This window comes from Amphiura filiformis, chromosome 5 (assembly GCF_039555335.1).
Source record: "Amphiura filiformis chromosome 5, Afil_fr2py, whole genome shotgun sequence".
Classification (NCBI taxonomy): Eukaryota; Metazoa; Echinodermata; class Ophiuroidea; order Amphilepidida; family Amphiuridae; genus Amphiura; species Amphiura filiformis.
In genome coordinates this window covers 18,851,560-18,878,369 of record NC_092632.1, presented here as the reverse complement: position 1 = coordinate 18,878,369, position 26,810 = coordinate 18,851,560, and the positions used below count along the sequence as shown (strand labels likewise).

The following is a 26,810-nucleotide window of genomic DNA, read 5'->3' as shown; positions in this document are numbered from 1 at the left end:
GGTTGACAGGACGCCATACGCAAGCTAGTCTTTTTTAATTCAGTTTTCAATTATACAACATATGAGCTTGAAAAATATTCTAATGCAAAATTTATGAACTTGATAGACCCACGCCATTGGCGCCACGTGCTAGATGTTTCTAGAATCCCTATAGAATAAGATTAATTTTAATGCTAATTTATTGCACATGCTGAGGAAGCGTGATTACCTTTTTGAACATTCGGAAATGGCGATAGGCGAATTTATGTATGGCGCAGAGAGGTGCGGGATATATATTGGGCTCTCAATATTGGGCGGAAATTAATAGAGTACTTGTCAGAAAATAATATGTACAATCGGCCTACATGCCGAGCAATGTGCGGCATTTTAGGTGTCAATTTCAAAGCAAACTACCTCCTGCGGAGGCAGAAAAATTAAAAACAGACCATTCACGGAAAGCGATAATAAAACATACGTCACTTTTTATATTTACGATGTTGCCACATTTTCGACTTATAGAGGTTCTTTTAACAGTCATAACTATCTAGTTATGAGGTACAGGGGTATAGAACGGAGGCATGGGACATGATCGATGAATATAATTATGAGATTCTCATTGCATACACAGTACGGGGACTTTGCATGTTGGTCCGATAGCTGTATCGTTTTAATCTATGGCGTCAGGCTGACAACTTTGATATGCAACACATTGCGGGAAGTTGAAAAGTGGTTAGCCTTACCTAAGAAAAAAATGTTTGATTGGCATTTAAAAAATAGGGTAGGTAGGTAGGAATTTCTTTTTACACACGATTTTAAAGCTGTATATTACGTTTGATAAAGGCCTTTGAACTATCCTTCTTCTTTTTTTGAATTTTATTTTTTTAATCGTTTTTTTTTCCAAATTCTAATGGAACGATTTTTTGCAATCGAGCAACAACTGTATGTTGCCATACAATACACAACAGCGCCCGCAAAAGCCATGTAGTCACCAGATTTCTGTTTGCAAATAGAGGGCTTATTTATTATGACTGAAAAGTCCCAGTTGAAAAATTAATGCTGTAATTGATTAAATTAGACACCATTTTGACTTACTTCAGCAAAGAAAGTGAATCAAATTGATGTCTTATACGACTAATTATTTTGTAGAAAATTGACAAATTTATTTTTTCAGTGAACCCTATAACTCTGACTTATATCATTATAATATTCCTACTTCGGAGTTGATTTACCTCGAATAAATTGTTTAGGATAAAAAAATATCATCATTTGTAAATTATAGATCAATTCTAATTCTTTAGTTGAAACTAACTGGCAACAAAAATCAACTTAAGTCTTTAGCAATCACGATAATCAAGTATTTGAAATTGATATTTCTATGCAAAGACACCTTCATGTTTACTGTCGGTTGCTGGATACTAGAGTTGTAAACGTTCAAGATTGTATCAAGACTTTTGGGACACTCTGTACCTATTACTATTATTCAATATGAAAAGTTTGAACCGAGCAACTGTCCCCTATTTGTTTGTTTGTTTGTTTTTTATTTGGCAAGATCATTAGAATACAAAAACAAATGATAGAGACAGAAAAAGCATTACAAACACATCAATGTGACAAATTAATTAAAGCTTAATTTATTCAGCCACAAAAACATTTGGGATCAGGACACACAGACAAAAAAAGATAAGCTGAAGCCGGATAACCCATTAAGCCCACAGAAAAGGCAAGCTTATTTCCGATGGGGTCCAAGAAAAGATGAGAGAACAAATGGGAAACAAACAAAATGCCTATAGTGAAATCTGACATCTCTTGAGTGAGAGTTGCTGGCCAGATGATGTTTGATACATTGTTTGAATGCAGAATTGGTAGGCAATCCCTTGATGGGAGTGCATTCCAGTTGAAAATGCCTTTTACCCTAGGAACAATGAAATTAGTTTCCCTTGATTTGGTTCCATAAGAGTGAGCATTTTATGTTCCAGTGAAATACTGATGAAGGTAAAAGTTCACTTTTACAATGGTAGATGTTAAAGGCTTGATTAATCCTCAGGTGTTTAACGCTGTCACAAACTTTCAACAGATACACAAGGTTTAGCTCATGTTGCCCAATGTGATTTCTGGAAGAAAGTTTCAGGATGTAACGAGCAACCTTATTTTGAGTCATTTGCAGTTTATTTTTACAACAGTAATCCATGTTTGATTGAGAATGTGAGAATGCTGGTAGAGGAACTTGAGGCGACCAGAAACTGTTTTGATGACAGAGTTATCCATGCTTTCACAGATAATGTATTGTCTATTTAAACACCAAGATAGTTGACACTGGCCTGAGGTTTGATAACATGACCATCATAGGCAACGCAGAAGTCAGAAACTTTCTTAAACGTCGCCTTGATACCAAAGAGTATACACTCTGTCTTGCCAACGTGAAGAGACAGTTTATTGTTGACCAACCACTGATTACAGGATTTAAGACCAGAGACAAGCATATCAGCAACAGGATTCGGGTCTTTGTCATATACAATGATAACACTGTCGTCCGCATAGAGCAGCAACTTGCTCTGCACTGAAATCAACATGTCGTAGCTGTAACACAACTACAACAAGGGGTACAGCAACGCATAGGTTAAAGTTTGGAGAGATGATTTTATTCCATCAATGCAGACACAGATATGACTGAAAGCAACCAGAGCTGATGCCCATAGCTTCAAGCTTATTACATAATATACTATGGTTGATACTATCGAATGCTTTCTGGACATCCAGATACATCATTCCAACATAATTTCCTTGAGAAATTTGGTATTTGACAAAGTCGGTTAAGTATATAAAGCAAGTCTCTGTTGACAATCCTGGCTGAAAACCAGAATGATATTCAAAATAAGATCTTTACCAGTGGACTTCGGTTGTATATATAAATGCGCATATATAAATGCGCACGTGACATCTACAAGTCGCCATACCGTATTAAACGATATAAGGTACCCGGATGTACATAAACTCCCCGTGCAAAAGTATAGGGGAAAATGACAGGTCGCAAGGAAAATTGCTTTTGCAAAATAGTGGCATTGATTGCAAAGGGTAAAATAACTAGACCCGAAAGATAAACTCTTTATTAACGTTTTCCATCAAAAAAAAAAAAAAATTAACTACGGAAAAGCTAGATATAGCTGATTTACAAACTTATATTTCATAATTTCCGTGCTAAATGGGCGTGCCAATTGGCCATATCTATGACGTAGTGCTGGTTTCATACTATCATGCTGCTTGCCGCCGAGCGGCGTGACACACGCGCATTGTAGACAAACAGACACAATCAAGACTTGTGAATGGCTGATAAGTCATGCCTCTTGTCGCAACGGCATGAAAGTATGAAAGGGTACATGATTGGCTTTAAGGTCAGAACTGTGCAGGCGGCGGATGACTTGATCGAGCCGGACTTGTGAAACCGCCCGGCCGTATGGCATTTTCCAATATAGTCGGTTAATTTTGTGGGGTTCATTATCGAACCCCAACGGTTTTAGCTTGTATTTATATTATTTATCAACATAGGCCTATTTGTTTGTGATATTTCAAGCGTTTTAAAATTTCAAAATAATCCCATTCAATTACACGGTTGACGATGAAAATTTACTGAATTTAGAGAATGCAATGCGGCCACCACCTGGAACTGTGGTCGCAATTTCAGTGATTGACAGTGAGGTAACACGAACATGGCACTGGCCTTCTGGTCACGTGCGCATTTATATATGCGCATTTATATAACAACCGAAGTCCACTGTTTACGTGTCAAATAATCCTCAACCTGTACATAAACACTCTTTTCCAAGATCTTTGAAACATATTTAGAACACTCACTGGACGGTAGTTACCAACATCGAATTTACTCGAAAAAAAACACACGACTGGATGAAATTCTCCCTGTTTCATTGCATACGGGAAGTGCCCATATTTTGGGGTGTTAATTTTTGTATTTTCATACCCAAACACTCATTTTACGAATTACAGCAATTGGAAAAATACCGACTTTTCCATTAAAAACCCAGATAGATATAATGTTGATCAGTGTCTCATTCTTGGGAAAAGGTAGTCTATGTCCTTTGAAGTGATGCAACCAATATTATGAAACCCGAGTCATAAAAGGAATAATTTTTGTCACAACATTAATCACGTTTTTTACAATTCAAAACATTGTTGCTCAAACTGGTCATTTGCTTCTTTTCAGTTTAAACGAAAATCAGATATTGCGCCCAGCAATTATTTCAGGTCTTGAAGCTGTTGATTTGGCTTTACCAAATCACTTAAAGCCATATTATAACATTTTCATACAAAATAGATTAGTATTTCTTTGCCACAAAATGTTAGCTTTTACTGTCAGATATATCCCCTTTTAATTTTGAGCCGAACAACTAAGGCAAAGAAAGAAAATTGGAATTCACTACCAACGCCGATACGTATCACTCCTTCGGTCGTGTTATGGTACGATCCTTTGTTGTGTAGATCACCGTACCGCGCGGCATGTACGTACTGTGTTATGAACATCGCGTATACATGCGTTTGACTAATATTACCATCGTAATAATAAAACGACGGTTCCTGCGTTTTATTCAAAATCTCGGATTTTGACAAAACTACAACACTACGGTCTTGATATTTGCAGGGTATGTTGGTAAAGTGCAATAATCGTGTAAAAAACCCAGAATTTTGAAAACTATTGAGGGCGTCCTCCTCAGCAAATGTTATAATATGGCTTTAATTGTTTTCCAAAAGTATGGAGGCTCTCCTTATCGTAGCCGTGACAAAATTTAGAATTAGGATTAAATGAATTGCTTTTTAGTCTTCGTCATTGAACACTTCATTGAGCATGCTCTTGTTTGCAACTACCCATTCTTCAAATGTCTTGGTTCCAGGATCCAGATGTCGGGTGAGAGCCAGGTTTAATTCATAGTTTCCACTTTGGTAGAAGTCAAATAGTCCCGCCAATTCATCTGCACCAGGGAAGCCCAGCCGAGAAAATTGCTCGAGGTCGGTCTAGGTCGAAAAAAAAATGTAGATAGATAAATGAATAGGTAAGCCTAGATAGATAAATAACATAAGTAAATAAACTGTACATTAATTAACAACCCAAGCAAGGTCGATGTTCAACAACACATATTTCGATGTTATTATATTGTCGCAAGATCCAGATTAAGACTTACAAGTCGACAAATAATACAAGCCTACATTAATGGCCCAAAGATGCATCAAAGATGCGCATGCATCTATACATCTATCATTGTCACTGACGTAGAATGAATATTTGTTTTTCATCCCCACCCGCTTCAATTTCTGTGATTTTTCAGATTATTATTATTATTATGTTTTTAGATTTGTCAAGAAAAGACTTTGAATGGTTCAGGAACACTTAGTTTATTAGAATTAAGAACCACCTTCTCAAGGTGGGTAACAACGATGATATGTGGTTAACAACGACGATGATTAAATTATTATCATTATCATCATCATCATCGTCGCCGCTAATATCGGCACTGCTATGGGGTAATTGGAGAGCCTTTAAGGGTCCGTAATCCGATCGACAGCCTCACCCCCATTTTTATTTATCTAAACAGAGATGTTGGTATAAAAAAGCTCATATTTTTCTCATCATCTGCTTATGCTGTGAACAAAAACGTAGTGATTTGTGGTTACCACACCGGAAGTGAAAGAAATATCCCATGGGGCATTGTTATACACGTTTCTGCTTCCAATATCAAAACCGCTGCAGCAATGCAACTCGAAATTTGGAAACGAGTTGTAAAATCAATCTAAGGTCGTGTTCACATATAAATTATTTACCCGGGACCCGAGTTAATCCGGGTTGTACCCGGGTCCCGGGTTGAAAAAAATTCTGTTCACACTATAACCACTCTCATGAAGAAAATTGACCCGGGTTGATTATTTTGGCTAAAGCCTACTGGAAAATGCAGGCGTGTACATATTCTGTCATTGACTATTACTGGTATAATAACAGGCTCCCGGCCTAATTATGCTCATTTTTTATTTTATTTTCTAATTTCACCTTATGTAATCTTAGTTACTTCTTGTAGCTGTTTTGGGTTAAAAACTCACAAAAATAATTGTTACTTCTTGATTCGATAATACTAGTAATTTGTTTGCATGAAATAACTTTCTTATCTCAGGAATAGATGTTTATTGATTTTATTGCCAAATAACTGAATCATTCTTTTCCCAGTGTAGACAGAAACAATAGAAAGGGAATGATAATGGTTGTGTTTACTTCTAGTAATGCGGGTCAAACAGTGAATTTCTGTTCACACTACAATTGACCCGGGTCATACCCGGGTTTGACCCGGGTTTTAACCTGCTCATTCCTAGGTTGAAAAATATTGACCCGGGTCGATTTTTTTGAGGTTTTTTCCTGTTCACACTTATAATCAACCCGGGTCTAACCCGGGTTATACCCGGGACCCAGGGCAAAACAGGCATAGTGTGAACACGTCCTTAGATAGAAAATAGAACATGAAAAATCGGACCACGCCTCTTTAAGGGAGGTGAAATGAGCGTGAACCTGGTTTGGATGCAGAGGGAGTGTGCCTGTAACAGACACAGCCACCAGAAAAGGACCAGCTCAGATCGCGCGCCAAATAAGTTTGCAGTCCAGAAATTTCATTTTTTTCTCAGCCTTGCAAAAAATAGGCAGAGGTGGCAATCGAACCCGGGACCTGTGTGTTGTAAAACCTACTGCGTTACCACTGAGCCAACTGACAATTAGCTATGAGAAGTTTGATAGTAATCCTTGATATTGCTGAATAGAATAAATCAATACTGATAGGTCTATTTATCTAATATACGATGCTATTCAAATTGGCCTATAAACTAGGAATATAATGTGAAATGACAATCAATCGATCAATCAATCAAGTTGTCAAGTTATCAACAATCAATAATAAACCGACGTAGGTCTATCATGGAATATTACTAACTAGGCCTACTAACTAATATACCAAATAAATAAAGTCAATAAATAAGTCAGTAAATAAATAAATAGGCATAGGCCTAAATAAATAAATAAATACATAATGCAGAATGCAGTTAGTATTTTAGTTGCAAAATTCAAACATTCTATTCACACATTCTATTATAATTTTCTGCTATACACGCAAAGGACCTGTACCTTTAATATGTCCGCGCCTAATCAATAATGAGTCTTTCACCATGCTCACACACCATGTTAAACTATTGTATCCCTGTATAGTATTATCTACTGACCAAGTCCTAACAAGTCAATGAAATGGATGCTATAACGTACCCAATCAAGCGAACATATCAAGGTCATATCAGGGCGTTATACAAAGAATGGTCAAAGGTCAACGTTTCCAAAGAAGTATAGTAATAGATGTAGACACAAGCTTTCGTGCGGGAAACATAAACACATAGTCGTCAGTCGTGTGGTTTTTATGAGATTTGATACGGCGCTGAAGTCTATGGCCCAAAATCAGTACCAGACCCGGTTACCAGACGGCAATGTGTGTGTTGTTACAAGGAATACAAACTCATTTTAACAATAAGTGAACCACATAGAGGAATACGACATCTATCGTGAGCCAATCTGCATTCTGTTGCCTGCAAAAGCCGACGATCAGGTAAAAATTCTAAAAGCAGCGTGACTAGATATTTGCGTTAATTTCAAGATACGTGTAAAACGCATTGAAAACGCCAAATTGCAGTCATAAAATATATAATATTAGTAAATCACCCAATCGAATGTTAACGTAGGTATGTGGAAAAGAACTGCAATAACAATAACAAACTATGTGCCCAAAGAGTTGTCTTTGGCATGTCGCTTTTTTGGAATATCACCAAAAATATCAAATTTTGGAAAAACGCCCCAAAATTTAAAACAAACAAGAACCTTCCAAAATAAATATATATTAGCACTCGGCGGCCCAGTCACTACCTGCCGCTGTGATTTGGGGTAACTCATTGCTTCCCCTCTCTAGATACCGGTACTTCAAGGTCGCTCATACCCCAGCCCTTAAAGACCACGGACCTGTTTATTAGGCACAACATCCTTTTTGGTCCTATAGTGCTATCGGTGCCCGAAGAGATACCGATGGCACTATTTTTCGTACCCTGAACATTTGTACAGTACATTCGTTTTTTTATTTAAATGAAAAACAACAACACAATGCATATGTTAATTATTATGCTTGATACAATGTATTACATCTCCAGGGGGTGATTTTAAGAGTCATCGGTACCTAACCGGGCACCGATAATTCTATAGGACCAAATTCGATGTGGTGCCTTCCCAGCAAACACAAAAACGTTTTAAAAACGTTTTAAATAAGTTATATTTTGGCTTTTGGTTTAGATAAAAACGTTTTAATAACATTAAAATGTCGGGTTATATAAAGGTCATGATAACGTTTTAAAACGTTTTGTATGAAAACACACTACAACAATATTTTCAAATGTGTTCAAAAAATGTTATTGTAAACTATTTTTGCAAACGTTTTTGCCAAATATTGTGTCAATACTTAAATAACATTATGTTAAATTATTTGACCCCAGCAAACACAGAAATGTTCTTAAATTGTTTTTTTCAAAACCTTTTAATAACATTTAAATGTCGGGTTATTAAAGGTCATGAAAACGTTTTTAAAACGTTATTGAAAATGTTTTGGGCAAACATTTTTCGCAAAATATTTTTTCAACCCCAAAATAACATTGTTTAGAATGTTTTGTATCAAGTTTTCAAGAATGTTTTTGGAATGTTATTAAAACGTTTTTATACCCTTTATATAACCCGACATTTAAACGTTTTCTGTAAAACATTTTTGTTTGCTGAGCAGTAAATTATCAAAAATGTTTTTAAGGTTATGAAAACGTTTTATACTCTTAATATACCCTTTATATAACCCGACATTTAAACGTTTTCTGACAACCTTTTATAACCTTTTGCGAATGATGTCGAAAACGTTTTGTGTTTGCTGGGTTAGTCTGCACTTGTTTAGAACACTAACCTTTGAAGGGCGAAATACTTTGGGTGCCAAATGCCTACTCAATATGTTAGCCATTCGTTTAACAGTGATCTTGTCTCCTGCGAATGGAATAATCCTGCCGTAATATCGGTCTGGACATCGAAAGATAGAGGAAACAGCTTTGCCGGCCTCTGAAGCAGCTAGCAATCCGAAAGGTGTATCGATTGGTATTGCTGAAATCGAGGAAATACTAAGGTAAGGAAAGGACAGTGGCGATGCAAACAGGTTTTCATTCATGCGGCATTTGCAATTACAATGATTACGAGAAGAGTCAAAATAATGTCACATTACTTTGCAAAACGCATCACATGTGTAGGCTCTCATTCCAATTTAATCTTAATCCAAATGCACCATTTTCTGCATTGCTCATAAATTATATAACTGTGTAATGGTCCTTATCCCATAAGAGGCAAACGCGGTTAAAGTGAATGAAGACCTGAAAAAACTCTAGATGTGGTCGTACTTCTGCAATGTTTTGCTTTGTTGGTTTTTGTTTTGTTTCATTTTAAGCATATCGTCATAAAAATACATCCAATCTAATTTTGCCGTAATTGATTGTTGAAATGTCTGCTGGACCATCTGGTCATCTGGTGATATATGTATTTTTTGACTTCTATATGTTTATCATAAGATTTGTCAGAGCAACCGCCATTATAAAACCTACCAAGGGCAAAAGAACCATCATGTTGAAGCTTTGGTTTCAACGGACCCGCGAGCAGATTCTCCATGTAGAACGAATAACGAACACTTGTGCAACGTATTTCAGATTCTAACATGTATTTTTCGATTTCAGCTTTGCCTGCTATGAGCGGATTTTGGTCTGTTGTGCTTTGAAACAAACTGAAGATCAGATGCTGAATACCAGACTCTATGCATGCATCTACAAGAGCCTTGCCCTGAAAAAAGACAGAATTATTATCTACAAAGTATCTCGTACATATTAAAAAAGATTATTTATTAGCTATACATATAGCTCTCAGAAGTGCGTGTATGACGTTAGAATGAGCTGTCAAATTATGTTCCCAACCACGGATCAGTGATTCGGGAGAGTATTAGATACCTTTCGTTTGAAGCAAATCGGACATTCTCATAATACATCAATTTATATTTTCTTTATATCCCATTGTTTTTTCAATAATCAATATATGATTAATGAGCTATTAGATAATAAGCATTTATGCAAATTAGAACTAATTGCAAAAACCAAATTTGAACTGAGCCAATGTGCGGGGCTTGATCCTTTGAGATATTATATTTTTTGTATTCAATTCTGTATTTATTTAAAGAAATAATTTGCTTGGCGGGTATCGCTGATAAAAAACGATATGAAATCTGGTTGTTACGTGTTACACCTGATGTTATTAACCATACCTGTTTTACTTCACGATTTTTGTCTCGATGGTCATCGTAAATTGTGACACCAAAAACACCATAGCAACCCGACAAGGCGTCCAGAAGCGTGGAAGGATCGTCCAAACTCGCATTCACCACTTCAGCACCTGAAATAGTGTAATGATGTTGGTATTACCCCTGTATTGCCGAGTGTTAATAATATGTTTTTATTTTGACTAGCATGACTAGGGGAACCCATGATTTCGGGGGCCGGACCCCCAACGAAAGCCGGTCGAGTGCAGATCCTTCGGAACACGCTCCCTAACCCTAACCCTAACTAACCTCATCGTGACATCATCCAAGCAGCAAAGTTCATTTCCCATTGAAAAGCGTTACCCGACGGATTGCAGCCGACCATTCTGAACGCTGACGCAGCCGCTGAACAAAAACAACTCAATTGTGATAATTACATATTAATTCATTGAACAAATAAAAAGGCTACCAAAGTTCGTTTCTGTGTTATGGTTATCACTTGGTAAAGTATTCAATCAAATGACCATAAAAAGGTTTATATAATTAGTGACTCTAAACACAAATGGAAAAAGTAAAGTAAACGTATGTTACCGAATGCAACATATATGGGCAAACTTATTGAACAAATCTGATTTGATCGCGAAACCGCGAGTAAAACAATCGATGTACTTTAAATTTTGAGCAGAATTTTGCCTGGGATCCGCGGGAACTTGGTCCCAAACACCAGGCGCGTGCGAGATCATAGGGGCAATACCGGGTCAATGTTTTGTACTAAAAGTGAATAACATCATGTAGGACCTGAAATGGCCGCTAAATGCGCCTATTGTCTAGACCTAAGATACATACACTTAAATCGTGACGCACCAAGTGAGAGTCCCACTTTCGCGTCAACAAAAGGCGCAGTACTATTATACGCTCGTAGCTGTGTAGCAATCACAAGCCAGATCCAGTTAAAGATGTGGATAATCTATGTGCACAACGATGTTTTATATAAAATGTAAAAGCCAGAGTAGGCTATGCACAACGGGCAGGTGGGCTACGGAGAAGTCTACTCAGAGACGGCCACAGACGGTTTGTGAGTGGTTCTAAGTTCTTGGTCAACTCGGGTGCTGAATCTGAATCTTTTATGTGTACTTTGATCCAAAAATAAAACGAATCAAATCAAATAAATAATAAACGAGGGTGTACAATTCCAAAGCATATGCAAATAATCTCTTCAGCTTAAGTTGTTACAAACTTACCTAGATCCGCGAGTTGCTGTGCTTTCTCGCCATTTGGATTTCTAGTAACTGCTCTCACTTTGAATGATTTGGGATCGTTCAAAAGTGCCCTTGCAACTGAGCCTCCCTGGGTACCAGTAGCACCAAATACAGCAATCAGTTTAACCATGTTGAATTTATCCTTTAATGGCAGCGATGGAACTACACAACGTTACAGTTGGATTTGTAGTCGAATAAAATGGGCGTTACAGAGCTTGCATGAATGCAGAGTTTGGCGTAACATCGCGGACTTTGTTCAGTCATAAACATAATGAGTAATATTATCAGTAATAATATGAGCTAGTTAAACTATGTAAACAGGCGTATGTATAAAGTTGGATGAAATATTATTTATATTTAGTTAAATGAAACATAAAAGCAAATTGTTGTTGTATCAACGAAGCAACATCCCATCATGCCACAATATGTGACTGGACACCACGAATCAGCCGTAAAGTCGGCCCCGGTCAATTTTGTTTTATTTCGTGTTTAGAAAATATGTATCATATGGTTGAAATGGTATATCATTTGACTTCAAACGATATGGTTTGTTGAACTCTGTTCCTTCAAGTCAGAGCTACTCCTGACGAAAGCTTGACAGTTCTAAACTTGTCCGACGACGAACCCGCTAAAAACCCACTAATTATATTAATTTAGATAGTGAAAATTGATATTTTGGCTGCTTCGACCAACAATACCTCGTTGTGTGTAGATTATTCATTATTTAGACGAATTGTCTTTTAACAGGCGTGACATGCGCATGCCGCATACCTTGGCTGATGATATATGATTGATGAGTACAACCTGATTGTAGTGCAGGGCGATGTATTCAAAAATAATAATAATCTTTTGCTATGGTAGTCATGGTAGTTAATCCTGTTACACCATCACCATGATCACTTCTTCGACGAATTGCCTTTTAACAGACGTGACATGCGCATGCCGCATACCTTAGCTGAACATGTCATAAGTCCTAAGAGCATCCATATAAGACATTCTCGTGTACTGAAAACTGTGTACTTAGTAAAAGCATTGAATTTGAAATTCACAAGTCAGATTGATGACCTTGAAGCTGCCATAGTATGAGATCGATCATTGACCAATAACGAAGATATAAATACTAGAGAAAACAAAATGCTTTGATCAACGTCAAAACAGCAATCGACATTGCGTCAATTGAATCTGACCCTCATTTTGACATTTTCTTTCTAATTCAGTCGCAATTAACCTAATAAAGGGTTCACAAAAAATAACTCCCCCCCTAAAATGACAAGACATTTCTTTGCATAACTTGACATACATTTCGTTGATTTGAAAAATCTAAAAACCTGTGAATAAAGGAATCATTTTCATACCCTCCCAAAGTTCTTTTCTTAAAGAATCTTTTTGTTTTGGCCAAAAAAAATCACATTTTCCAAAATTGATGCTTTCAGAAAAAGTTGCACTTTTCCACATCCTATACATTTAATGTACAAAAACATTCTCGATATCAATGTTTTGATTGATTTAATGGTGTTTTTGTTTTCTTTAAATTTTATGTATACGATTACCCAGTCACCCATGCAATCATCTTGCAGTATAAAACAATGACTAATTGACATGTACGGGGTTTTTCTAGAAGATTTTATTGAGCCGGTGTTTCAAAAATGGTAAAATCAATTTAGGAGTTACAAAACGTTTCTTTGCATAACTTAACATTCATTTTGTTGATTTGAACAATTTAAAAACCCGTGAATAGAGGCATCTTTTTGCTACCCTACCAAAGTTATCTGTTCTCAAAATCTTTTTGTTTTGGTCAAAAAGAATCACATTTTTCAAAAATGATGCTTTAAAAAAAGCTGCGCTTTTCAACATCCCATACATGTAATGTACAAAACTTTCTCGGTATTAATGTTACGATTTATTTAATTGGTTTTTTTCCTTCACCTTTTTGTCTCTGAACTCTTAGTCACCCATGCAACGATCACGTAGTGCAAAAAAAATGATTTGTTGAAGCGAATTTTGACATAAATGAGGATGTTGAAAAGTGCAACTTTTTCTGAAAGCATCATTTTAAGAAAACGTGATTATTTTTGGCCAAAACAAAAAGATTTTCAGCCGAAAGAATGTTGGGAGGGTAGAAAAACAATTCCTTTATTCACAAGTTTTTAAATTTTTCAAATCCACGAAATGTATGTCAAGTTATGCAAAAAAATATTTTGTAATTTTAGGGGGGAGTTATTTTTTGTGAACCCTTTATATTTGAAAAGGTCAATGCACATTTTGTTGCCTTCCCATTCATTGCGATAGTGTATATATGTCACACACCGTCGACGTCCTATACGATAAATATAAATTTAATACTCCGTTGGTGAGCGACGGGCGAGTGGTAGTGAGCGACAGGCGAGTGGTATTTCACTGAACGCAAGAAAAGGAGTTCTATCTGATTGGCTAGCAATCGATCGCTTAGGTCGCTCAGTAGTCAACTACAAACTCATGCATTCAATTCGATTGAAATCGATTATTCTATTATTGACGAAGATAAAGAGCGTGATAGTGTGTCAATAATGTACATTGTATTGCACCTGGTTTTACCAGCATTCCTTTATAAAATAATTTTCTCAAAGAGTTGAATATTATCAACATTTTTACCCAGGATTTCAAATTTTTACCCGCAAATTGCAGTTAAACATATCCACAGCAAAATACCGGTCCTCACTAATTAGTACATTTAATTTCCAGTTAGTACATTTAAACGAAACCTGTGATTTACGTGACAACAAATAAAATTTTCTTACAATAGAAATATCATATGGGATACTGATATGGTAGGCCGCAACCGCCACAACGTGGAGCTGCTACGCGTAGCTGACTTTTTGTTCCGTGGAGCCAAATTGACCAATCATGTTAGAGTTTTTCATTACTCGGAGGTAAAACTGACCAATCAAGTACGACTTACTCATTACGTGAAGCGAATTTAGTCATTAAGAATTTGCCAGACGAGCTTCACGTAGTTGCAAGATATCCTCGGTCACGATAGTTATGATTCAAAAAGTAATTTATGAAAAGTACGAACCGACTTATTATTAAGATGGACATGCACTCACAAGAAACTCATACAGTATTGTACACAACTATATAGCTAGGCAAAGTGGTGGTAAACCATGCACACAATTCTGCGATCTGCAGTGTATCGCCGGGAGCTGATTTGTACATCTTGCGCGGCGTGGCCTGCGGAATTCGACCTTCAGCAAACCAGTTCGGATTTACTTTATATACTAGTAGTAGGCCATACATACTGTAGTTACGGTACTGCCCGTTTTCCTATGTATACACAATACTCAGTGCGCTCACCATTGACGCGTGACCTAGTGTATGTTAGAAGTATTATGCCATTGCCTATATGACGTCACTGTGTAAAAAATAACCAGTCAATATTTAAAGTATTCTCTGAAATTCTAGAAAATATAGTTTAGTAACATTTCCTAAATTTTTAGCTAATTTAGTTGTTTGGAAATATTGGTACTTTTGTGTTTTAGGAAGGATATGTAAACGACAGATAACACCAAAAAATATGAACAAATTATTTCTAAACCGTGTTAAGTCTGCAAACCATTATGCTTCTCATTTTCAAGAACGCTGGTTAACAATAAGCAGACTATTGTCTCATTTCGTAAACAAAAGCCCAGACAGTATTGTTACCTTGCGTTCGCTTTATAATCATTCACCCAACTGAAACTATAATACCAGCTCATTGTTCATTGCACAGGTAAAACAGACTCAAGTGCAGTGTGTATTTAACCAGAGAAGATCTGATGTAACATAGTTGAGCTGTTTTCATTGAGTGTTATCTTGGTTTAATAGCTTTTAATGGGGTTTAAGTCCTTCAAAGGTCGTGGCGAATTCTATTGTAGACATGACTGCATCATGATTATTTTAAAGTCAACAACATTCAACAATATGATCACCGTGATAGTATGACAGTATCAGTACCGTGGGTGTCAGTGATCCTGGACTGACACAGTAGACAAATAAACAAACACGCCACACACATGGCACATGCATGCAAGGTAACATTGACTATACACTAATCAAACAATGGTATTGATCCTGTACAACTGTTTGTGGTTTATTTACATTCGATTCATTTAAAATCCACATAGTAAACATTAATTTTGGCAAGAGTTTTTCTCTCTGGAACGATGATGCATCAACTGGCTCCGCGTAATGAAAAGATCTAACATGATTGGTCAATTTAGCTCCGCGAAGCGAAAAGTAAGCTACGCGTAGCAGCTCCACGTTGTAGCGGTTACGGCCAGCCATATACTGATCATGCGAAAATCGTAAAACATAGAATAGAAACAGTGTGGCCGGCTCTCAAAATCTCAAATTGTATGCATAGCCTGAGTCGCACGGCCTATCTCGAACAAAATAGCTCAAAATCACCATGCGTAGTTGTTGAAAAACGTGAGGATTTATCGTACTACCACGGCAATTTTTAATACGAAGATATAGGGATGATGACGGTGTGTGTCAAGCAGGTATAATATGTTTAAGTCTACCATGTGGTTCAATTTAGTTTTAACATTTTGTCGTAGTGGTATGAAAATTATACGGTTTGATTAGTATTTTTGGGGATTTGCCATTTGGTCTAATACCATTTGGGCTAATATCCAGTTCGTCTACATCCATTTCGTCTAAACCCATTAGGTCTATAACAACTACGTCCAATAATCATTTGGTCCTTTAACCATTTGGTCCGACAACCATTTGGTCCGATAACCATTTAGTCTAATAATCAATAAGTCTAAAACCATTTAGTCTAACAACCATTTAGTCTAATAGCCATTTGGTCTATAACCAATAGGTCTAATAGCCATTTGGTCTAATACCCATTTGGTCTACAAACCATTTAGTCTTACAAGCATTTAGTTTATTAATAAATAGACGAAATGGTATTAGACTAACTGGTTATTAGACCATACGAGTATTAAACTTAACGATTATTAGACCAAACGGTTATTAGACCAAATGGTTATTAAAGAAATATTAGACCAAATGGTTATTAGACTATATGGTTAGTAGACATACCGGTTATTAGACCAAACAATATTAGACTAAATGGCTATTAGACTATATGATTATTAGACTAAGTGGCAATTAGCCTTTCTGGTAATAGACCAATTGAATATAGACTAAACGGGAATTAGACGAAATGGTATTAGACCAAATGGCAATGGACCGTATTTTTGAATTGAAGCAAACACAGTGAACTAAAAATATCATATGACCTCACAAATATCTTATATTACGTCTAATCTTTCGCCACATGGAGTGCGAATTTCAAACGGGGTTAAATGAATTTGTAACTCTATAGAATAAGGTGTATTTTAATAAAATAAAACACATTTCAAAAATATCAACATTTAAATGTAGAACAGTGTGTGTATTTTAATACACTATTTAATACACAATGAGTATATTTTAATATCAATTAAAACAGCACGCAGACATTACACAATAAATTGGAGGTCGTCGGACATTGGACATTGAATACTGGAAATCATCAAAATCTGATGTTTATCAGACGACAACAAACATGCTTAAAGTTGAAATGAAGTTTAGATAAATAAAAATAAAAGAGGTAGTGTGAAAGATACTGGCATTTTAAAACTAATCTTGATAAAGCAATGTGTCGTTATAGCAACATAAGGCTGGCCATTTGTCTTGTGCTTCTTGTGGTATAGGTTCACAAAGGTAAATATTTTAGGTGATCTTAATAATTACGATAATTTGTGTTAAATTTGGCCCCAAAATAGTGAGTTTTGGTACATCGATGGGTACAAATTTCTTGAAAAATTGGTATATTGATGGGTCCACTTATAAATTCTCAGCGGCATACCTCTACTCAAAGTACCCCCTGTGGCCTGATATTGAAGACAAAATAAGATATTTTACATCAAACTGTAATTTCTTTTTTCAAGTAGAGAAATTAGCTACATGCACCTGAATGGGGTTTCAACTTTGTCATTACATTAGTGCTTTTTCCCTCGTTATTTGCCAAATTTCATTTCAAAAATACCTAATGACTTATCCTGCACTTTTAAAGGGGCATTTCGTGATCCACAGCCTCATCCCCCACTTTTCTCAAAAAAGTTGAGATTTTTATATCACTGGAAACCTCTGGCTACATAATGTTTATGTACAAAATATTTCTTGCAGATTAATTCGTTTTGCAAAAAGATCGGGAAATGTGAATTTCGTTCTGGTGCACCAGAACGAAATTACAACGCATTGTCTATGGAGCAGTGTAATACACATAATCATGCATAACTCGCAAACGCAAAATCGGAATCAACTGAACATTTGGGAATAGGCTTTTTTCGTGGATATGTACTGAAAAATGTCATAAAAAGAGGATGCTAGGATCACGAAACACTCCTTTAAGTACTATATACACAATTGTTTTTCACACTTTCGCTGGTATCACTGAATGGGCCATTAACAATTAAATTCAACACATGCCCCTCTGATGAACATATCCTACTCAGGACAATATCCATGAGGTGTAAATGAAGCTAAATGGAGTGGCAACAGATAATTTAAAGCTATAATAATTAGTACTTGTTTTAGTTATTGATTAATAGTTTCATCTTTAGATTATAGTCACTTTATAGTAGCCGTGCACATATTCCTTATAATATTTTCCTTCACCCCAACCGTTACCAATTACATGTACACATGAAGGAGTGAACGTGAGTACTTGGATAGATCTTGCAGGCGGGTAAATAAGTTTTACATTTTTGCTTTTTAAAATTGAATCGATATTGAACCTTTTTATTGTGAATATTAGCAGCCTAAGGACGAATATGTGACATTTAATGATCTTTTAATGAGCTATGTTGACTACTTACATAAGCCCTTGATAGAAAAATATATCACCCTTCATTAAAAGGGCATTTCGTGATCCACAGCGTCATCCCCCCACTTTTCTCAAAACAAGTTGAGATTTTTATATCACTGGAAACCTCTGGCTACATAATGTTTATGTACAAAATATTTCTTGCAGATTAATTCGTTTAGCAAAGATATCGTGAAATTTGAATTTCGTTGTGGTGCACCAGAACGAAATTACAACGCATTGTCTATGGAGCAGTGTAATACACATAATCATGCATAACCCGCGAACGCAAAATCGGAATCAACCGAAATTTTGGGAATAGGGTTTTTTCGTGGATATCTACTGAAAAATGATATAAATAGAGGATGCTAGGATCACGAAATACTCCTTTAACAGGTGTATTGTTCCATATCGCTTGTCTGTAAGCTCATGAAATGGAACAATCCATTTTTTAATGTGGGATGTTTTTCTACCATTAGTCCTGACTTTCCAAGGATTCATTAATAGCGTCTTTGTTTGCTTTCACCCATTCTTCAAAAGATGGCATTCCTGGATCCAAGTGCCAGGTAAGCTTAAGATTTCTATCTGGATTTCCACGACGGTAGAAATCAAACATGGCGGCTAAATCATCCGCACCAGGGAATCCTAGTCTGCTGTACTGGTCAAGGGGCATCTACACGGATAAAATAAAATTCATTAGCATTAATCATATCGATATACAGCGTCTGTCGCAAAATAACAAATTTTGAACTTATTATACAATAATTTTTGACAAGAAAGGGTTTTTTTGTCAGAAGGTATGTATCAACTATATAATGTCATCTTTTATAATTGGTTGGGAGGTTTCGTTTTAAGATTCAACACAATTACAGCTTCATGTCGTTTTTTTACTTGTAGTGTTCTGAGGGGATTTCCCTTATACATAAAATTAAACACAATATTTATGATTAAATAGGTGAGCATGGTTAAACACAATATATTAAATTGCAATTCAGGTGAAAAATAAATTGTGATGTTCATTTTAATCATGCTAACAAAAGTCAACTATTAATCTACCTTAATTTTTTCAATCAATTACTAGTCGGATAAACTCAAAAGTAGTTCACATTGTAATGCAATTCAGTCTAAAGAGGTGTGACTCGATCGACAGCCTCATCCCACATTTTGTGTTCATCAAAACTGAGATTTTGATAAGAACGCTCACATTTTTCTCATTACCACAACTCAAAATTTGGTTCCATATTGTTTTAATGATAGTCATCAATGTAAGATAGAAAACAGAACATAAAATATTGGACCACGCCCGGATGATTTCTGGACAGTTTACTGTCACGCCAATAATTAGTAGCTCTATGTAAATCGCACTCGTTGGGATACACCCAACATGTGCTATAACATAATACACATGGATGTATCCTGGATTAAGTCCAAAATGAGAAACACTCATGGACTTCATTGATATTCAAAATAAGAAATGGGTCATACTTCATGTTTTTGTATCATATTTTGTGACACAAGCTGCAGTTCAAACTATACAAGAATCATGACGTGATTCATGTGATTAGCATCTTTATCCCTTACTTATATTCGTGTATTGTATGCATTTAAAGTTTATATGTTCCCATTTGCTAATCTAGGTTCGCCACTGTTTCTTAACACTATTTCGTTCTGTTTTCTATCTTACTTCGCCCATTAAAACAATATATTTGACCAACTACAGTGTCCTTAAATACAAACATGATGTTACATAAACAAAAGATACATAAACTTTTAAAAAACTTAAAAAATGCTAATGTATGTGCAAAAAGAGGTTAACAGTTTTGTGTTCCTCTGTTCTTCTTTTCTTTTTATTCTTGTTCAATGTTTTAAAAATAAAAACTATGCCAAGACAAAAACCCAAACAACTTCTTTTATTCAACAATTTATACTCACATCAGTTGCTTTGAATTTCTTTGGAGAAAGGTATTTGTTAAGAATTTTGGCATATTCAGCAACGGTTTTCTTATCTCCTGTCAAACCTATTGCTCTCCCTAAGTATTTGGTTGGACAACGGAAAATTGCGGCAACGGCTTGTCCCGCAGCAGAGCTAGAGACCATATCCATAGGTTGGTCACCCATTGGTATGACTGATAAAAATAGACAACAACAATAATAATATAATAATAATAATAATAATAAAATAACAATAATAATAATAATAATAATAATAATAATAATAATAATAATAATAATAATAATAATAATAATAATGATATAATAATAATAATAATAATAATAATAATAATAATAATAATAATACTACTACTAATAATAATACTAATATAATAATAATAATAATAATAATAATAATAATAATAATAATAATAATAATAATAATATAGATAATAATATTAATAGTTTTTTTGATAATAGAATGGGTGGCGCTCTTGCAAAGTACCATCCAAAATGTCAATACTCTTCGTTTATAACCATGATAACAGTCACCAAAAGACTTGGGCAATTGTAGGGTCATGCTTTTCACTCAATTTTTGTAGGGCAAAATGCTCTGGGGTAAGACCGACCATCGCCATGCTAACACGTCTAGGGGTGAGGCTTGTGAATCGCCCGGGTGAATCGCAACGACGTTTTGTTTTTTGATAATTTCAGTTTTACCGTTATTTTTCATTTAAGAACAAGATCCCGCAAAATCGGCATGCTAGTCGAGATGTTAGTATAAGATTTTAACCGGAATCTCTTTTTGGCTTAAATGCATTCATTTTTGAAAATTCAATTTGTGTGTGTAGTGTACCTTCGTGAAGACGCCATATGGGATTGTTTGTACTTAGTTGTATGGTAAAATATTGCTGCCATTTTTATACAGCACAGAAGGACACAATTTTAAAAAGTGATCTTGACTTTCAATCTAAAATTATAATTATTTGAAGTTGACACATTACTTAGAAGTTATTGATAAGCTAAAGTAAGAAAATAAACAAATTCTTACCAAGTTGATATCCTCCGTCATATTGCCTCTGTGGCTTCATCATGCCAATTATATTTTCCATATAGAAAGAATATCTGACACTAGTACACGGCACCCCAGATTCAAACATATATTTCTCAATTACGCCTTTAGCGTCAAAGTGAGGACACTTAACACCGATGGCATCTTCAACATTTTCCAGCAGACTGAAGACGAGATGCTTCACCCCAGCAGCTTTACAGGCATCAACTAAGTCTTTCCCCTATGTAAATAATAATAAAATCCCGTATCAGTAAAAGTAGATTGATTTTGTCTTTATGGCGTGATGGAAGTAAGAGTTTGAAAGAGCAATGAGTTGGTGGGATTTAGAAAAGTTTAAACCTTTAGAACTTTATTAAATTAATCAAGATTGGCTTTGGTGAAATACAGGCTATAGTAAAAAGGATTATGTAATTTAGAAAATAGTATTAGGCAAACATGCAACTTATTGCACTTATTGATTGTATAGAATTTTACTTGGTCGTCAAGGTTATTTCGTAATCTACTACATAAGCTTTGTTTCAATAAAATCGGTGGTCTACAAGCGAAGATATGGTCAATTATGCAATGTAGTCTTAAAACAGTTTGGGCCACTGTTGTGTCCTTGTGTCGAATCCTGAACCATCTGGTCAGTGATCTTAAATTTGGTAATTATAAATTAAACAATGGGGCATAGCGTTTGAGCCCGAACTAGTAAAGAAACCAAGATAAGTATTTCTGCCAGCCAAGATGTTACCGATTCCACTTCTTATAACATTGTTGCCATGATCTCGGTTATTTGTTTCTAACAAGAGATATTGCTATCGTATTCTTTTTATAGTAACAGTCCGTATACTTATTATGCATGGTGATATTAATAAGTATGTACCTTTGCCTAAAGCATAAATCAGTCCAGGACAGTTTCAAATATGGAACATAAGCTCAGTACAAATAATCATAATAATATAATGTTTATGCAATTATTTTTTCTATGCCAATGGTTTTGTATAATCCCGATGTCCATTCATGTTTCAATTGAATTAATGATGGAAGTTAAATTATAAATTAAACAAAGAATGTATCGTACCTGTTGAATTTCGCGATCGGAATTCATATGTTCCCAGGAATTAGTAACGCCGAAGACACCATGGCATCCTTCCACAGCACTGGACAGAGTAGAAGCGTCATCAAGGCTAGCTTGTACTACCTCCACACCTATGGGTAAAGAACATTATGTTTATCTCTGTTTATTTGTTTGCTACATTAGTATGATTAGTTCCGTCCGTAAGAAAAGCATAGAAAATCCATGGTCCAGACCGATGCAAACTGTACAAGCCAGTCCAGTCTATAGCCGGGTGGGGCTTCGTAGTGTAAGACAACATATAGAGGACTAATAGCAAGACATAGAAAAAAGCAAAGAAGGCTAATCCCAAAAATCAAACAACAATTTTCGTCGATAAGATAAGATATTTGAAAATAATTGTAATTTCTAAGCTGTCCAACGATTATGACGTCTCCATACTTGGTTGTTTCGTTATCACAAGTATGTATATTTGGCGAGGGTAAAGCGTACGTAAAGAAAAGATGTTCAATTATACTCACCTAATGCTGCTAGAGCTTTAGCTTTCGGACTTTCTGCATTTCTTGTCACAGCTCGCACTGTAAAGTTCTTCTTGTCCTTTAACAGAGCCCTGAGCACAGATCCGCCCTGTGTTCCGGTAGCTCCAAAAACTACGACAACATTAGCCATGATTAATTCTAATTCTGTATCAAAATGAAGTAAATCTATTATTTTGTTAAATTGAGTAAATCATATACTGATTTCTCGTGTTGACACACCTCGTGTGGATGGAAGTATGCTTCCAGACAGACAGGGCGAAATGGACTTTGATCCGAACAAGACTTGCATGTTATCTATATCAAGTGTGAACTCCGCATAATAAGCAAATACCTGTCGATGATTTGGCGATTTATGCTACTAGTTTATGCTGATAACATCACTTGAGTATGTTTATAAACACACACTCTTCTTCACGTCACAAAAAGTAACTACTCCCAGGTAGCTACCCCTTTTAGAAGCCCACAAATAAAGAATGAAATGTTCGAGCTGAAATACTGAAAACTACACGTAGGAGCTCAAATTTTTTGCTCATTTGTATACCTCACTTGTGTCAATAATAGTTCTCAACTTGTTTCCATGGTAACGATATTGGGACAATTGGCACAAACGATGATCAAATTATGCAGACCATAACAGGGCCTTGTTTCTATTATTCAGTTAGTATCGGATATAAGTGGCAGTGTGAACGAGCGTCGGAAATAGTTCTATCGGACACAATGTGCCTTTATATCCGACGATTTATTGCCGAAGCCGATTATAGTCCGGTAATAGTAATTACGTCAGTGTAGACAGCACTCTTGGGCTGTCGGGGATAACTGTGACCTTTCACCTTGGTACATGAAGAATGTATAACCAAAGCCGGCTTCTCAGTGCCTCTTTTAGACGAGAAGAGCTGCATTAGTCATATAATATAAGAGCAGCAGAGGTGTTCTCTACAAGGTTTTAATGTGCATCCCCCCAGGACTCTACCAAACCAACTTTTTTAGTTTCCTTTTATGGTCCGACACATTCAAGATGTTAACAAAAAATATTTCCCGGCACTCCGGTCATATTCAAGGTTAAAGGTCAACACAGTGGTCAAATTTCAAAGTTGCTCAAATCTAGTTAAGAAGCACACCAAATTATTTCTCTCATTGCAAGGATTCAGAAAAAGTATAGTTTGACCTACCTGCGACATGCCGTTCTTGAGTTATAAGCAAAAAGGTCAAATTTGGGGTGGTGGTCAGTTTTTTTGGCCACACAGGGGCCAAAAATTCAAAATGCTCCGATTTGAACGAAATTGGAATTCTTGTTTACCAAATAATTTAAATTCCCAAAATCTAATTAATATTGCAAATGAAATTAGAAAAGGGTTTTAAAAAGTACAAGAAATTGACGTGATGCATTTCAACTTACCGATATTTGACACCTACAATAACTGAGAAGGTGTTCTAATGAATTTGAATGCGTCCCAAATTGAGACGCTGTAATACTAAAGTACTATATTTTAGTTTTAAATTCTCTATCTGGTTCCACTTTGGCAATAACATCTGTATGAAACAAAAGGCATGTTTATGGACATTTACACCAACAATTCAAAAGCTGTATTTGTATTGTCAGACATTGAACCTTTTCAAGTGCCATTGTCGTAGCTAAGCTCTTCTCGGCGGAAGTTGTTGTCGATAGCCTTGTATCTACCCATCTACATTTGAAAGTGTGGTATACACCGTTACAAAAAAAACCTGGGGATTATAGTTATCTGCAGAGCAGAGCGGTGAAATATTCTCGACCGATAATATAAAAGACGAGTCATGGTGTGATGAATTGCCACACGCAGGCTTTTCACACTTAAAATTTGATGTCAAACTACAACGTAATGGGTAGTCTAACGATACGTGTATATTCAGACATAGCCTAGGTCTTGATTCAGAACATTTCTACTACGGTAGGTTTCTCCAGTTTTCTAGAATTTTTAACTTTAATCTCTTGATTTTCAGTTTCTGTACAACAGAGAAACTAAAACAGAACTTCAAAAGGCCCATTGTTATATTTTTCATAACTATATTGCAATGCGAACATAATGTCATGATACATTTTGAACCCCATCCTTAAGGTTACAGGACCATTTCTGCGTCAATGGATTCACTCTATAATTATAAAAAACATTTGATAAATCAAAGAGTCCTTGGAGTAAAAGATTGTAGTGTAATGATTGACAGAAACAATTTCAATCAATTTTGATCACAAAACAAACGTTTTATATCAAAACCCAGAAAAAGAATAAGGCCATATAATTATTGAAATATCTTTTGTTAATTTAGAATGATGTCATGAAGTCGTAAAATGTACGGTCAAATTCCAAGAACCACAACCAAATATTGCGACGCAGATATTTCCCGACTTATGCAGTTTTATCATCTTATCGGTGTCTTCATTATTTGTTTGAGATCTTACTCACACGTTCATGCTTTCTTGATGTGCCCTGAGTAATTCAATTTGATCATTTATCTTTGTTTACAATTTCAAGCTATTTCATGCGAGATATGAAGGATGGAAAACCTCCGAGTTCAAGTAATCACGCAAGAGTTTGTGTATAAACACATTGATGTCAATTAAGTGGATCAGTGCAGAAAGAACCCTGTTGCCTGGAGAAAGTGAGTGATTGGTGAAAGCAGCATCATATTGGAATTTGTCACCTGTGTAAGGATTTTATACGCAAAGGATATATAAATTCAAGTCAAGAGTGGACTTCGCTGAACAGTGATCTTTGCAGGACAAGTGAATCAGGATATGCACTAGTCGTCCAGAACATTGATTGCAACAGAACTTTGTAATCAACAACAAGAAGGATGCTGCTGGATAAGTAACAGCCCTAAACAGTGTATGTTATATGTAATTTTGTTTATTTGCAAAAATAATTGTTAAATCATACTTTACTTTTCATTAATGATTCAGATATTGTTAACTTAATCAAAGCTTTGTTATGCATTCCTAAGTGATTATGGGTAAAAGGTGTTTTTGGCTTTGAGTCATTAACGACTCGTAACACTACGAGTCATAAAAAATTATTTTATTATTTTTATTTAAAAAAACACAACAAGAACGATTTTTACCAAAATGTCAACCAATTTGGTGAAGTTGGTAAAAATTAAAAGTTTCCTTCTAGATATTTATAGGCCTATCCAGTTTTTGAAAAAGGTTTTTATCTGCATTTTCACAAAATCTGAGCATTTTATACCAAACTTTGACGTCACAGATGGATTCGCTAAGTGTTTGCCATTCTTAATATGTATACTTTTATATCATACTTTAGACCAACAATTTAGCAGTTATGAGGCCCAAAAGTTTTCAAAATTAAGATTAACCTTAACTGCAACGTTATGAATACTGCGTAACCTTAATCTCGCAAGGAAAAGTAAATCTATAATACGATGCGCCTCCAGCGGTTGCTCTTGCCAGTCAAATATTTGACCTCCAAGGTCGACATCGCCGTTCTAGTCACCATTTAATTTTCACGCGATTGTCATGATAATGTTGAAAGCAGTTCCACGAAGGTTACCATGTGATCAATAGATAGCAAATGAATCTACTATAATTGTTAATTGCTGTTTTACATGTTTTAGTGATGTGATGTGCCCTCAGTAATTTAATTTAATTATTTAACTTTGTTTACAAGCTGAAAGTATGTCATGAGAAATAGGAGACCAGGGGA

The 26,810-nt window shown here is 35.6% G+C and overlaps 2 protein-coding genes across 2 annotated transcripts; both read right to left on the bottom strand.

The window, feature by feature from the left end:
• Positions 1-4,803: 4,803 nt before the first annotated feature.
• On the bottom strand, positions 4,804-11,768 carry LOC140152041 (nmrA-like family domain-containing protein 1). The gene is made up of 5 exons (XM_072174342.1): positions 11,621-11,768; positions 10,386-10,513; positions 9,679-9,910; positions 8,997-9,187; positions 4,804-5,001 (listed from the first exon to the last, which is right to left on the bottom strand). The coding sequence occupies exons 1-5, from the start codon at positions 11,766-11,768 to the stop codon at positions 4,804-4,806; spliced, it is 897 nt and encodes a 298-aa protein (XP_072030443.1).
• A 7,123-nt stretch (positions 11,769-18,891) lies between these two features.
• On the bottom strand, positions 18,892-23,248 carry LOC140152040 (nmrA-like family domain-containing protein 1). Its single transcript, XM_072174341.1, has 5 exons — positions 23,101-23,248; positions 22,586-22,713; positions 21,502-21,742; positions 20,451-20,644; positions 18,892-19,191 (listed from the first exon to the last, which is right to left on the bottom strand). The coding sequence occupies exons 1-5, from the start codon at positions 23,246-23,248 to the stop codon at positions 18,994-18,996; spliced, it is 909 nt and encodes a 302-aa protein (XP_072030442.1). The 3' UTR covers positions 18,892-18,993.
• Positions 23,249-26,810: the final 3,562 nt, after the last annotated feature.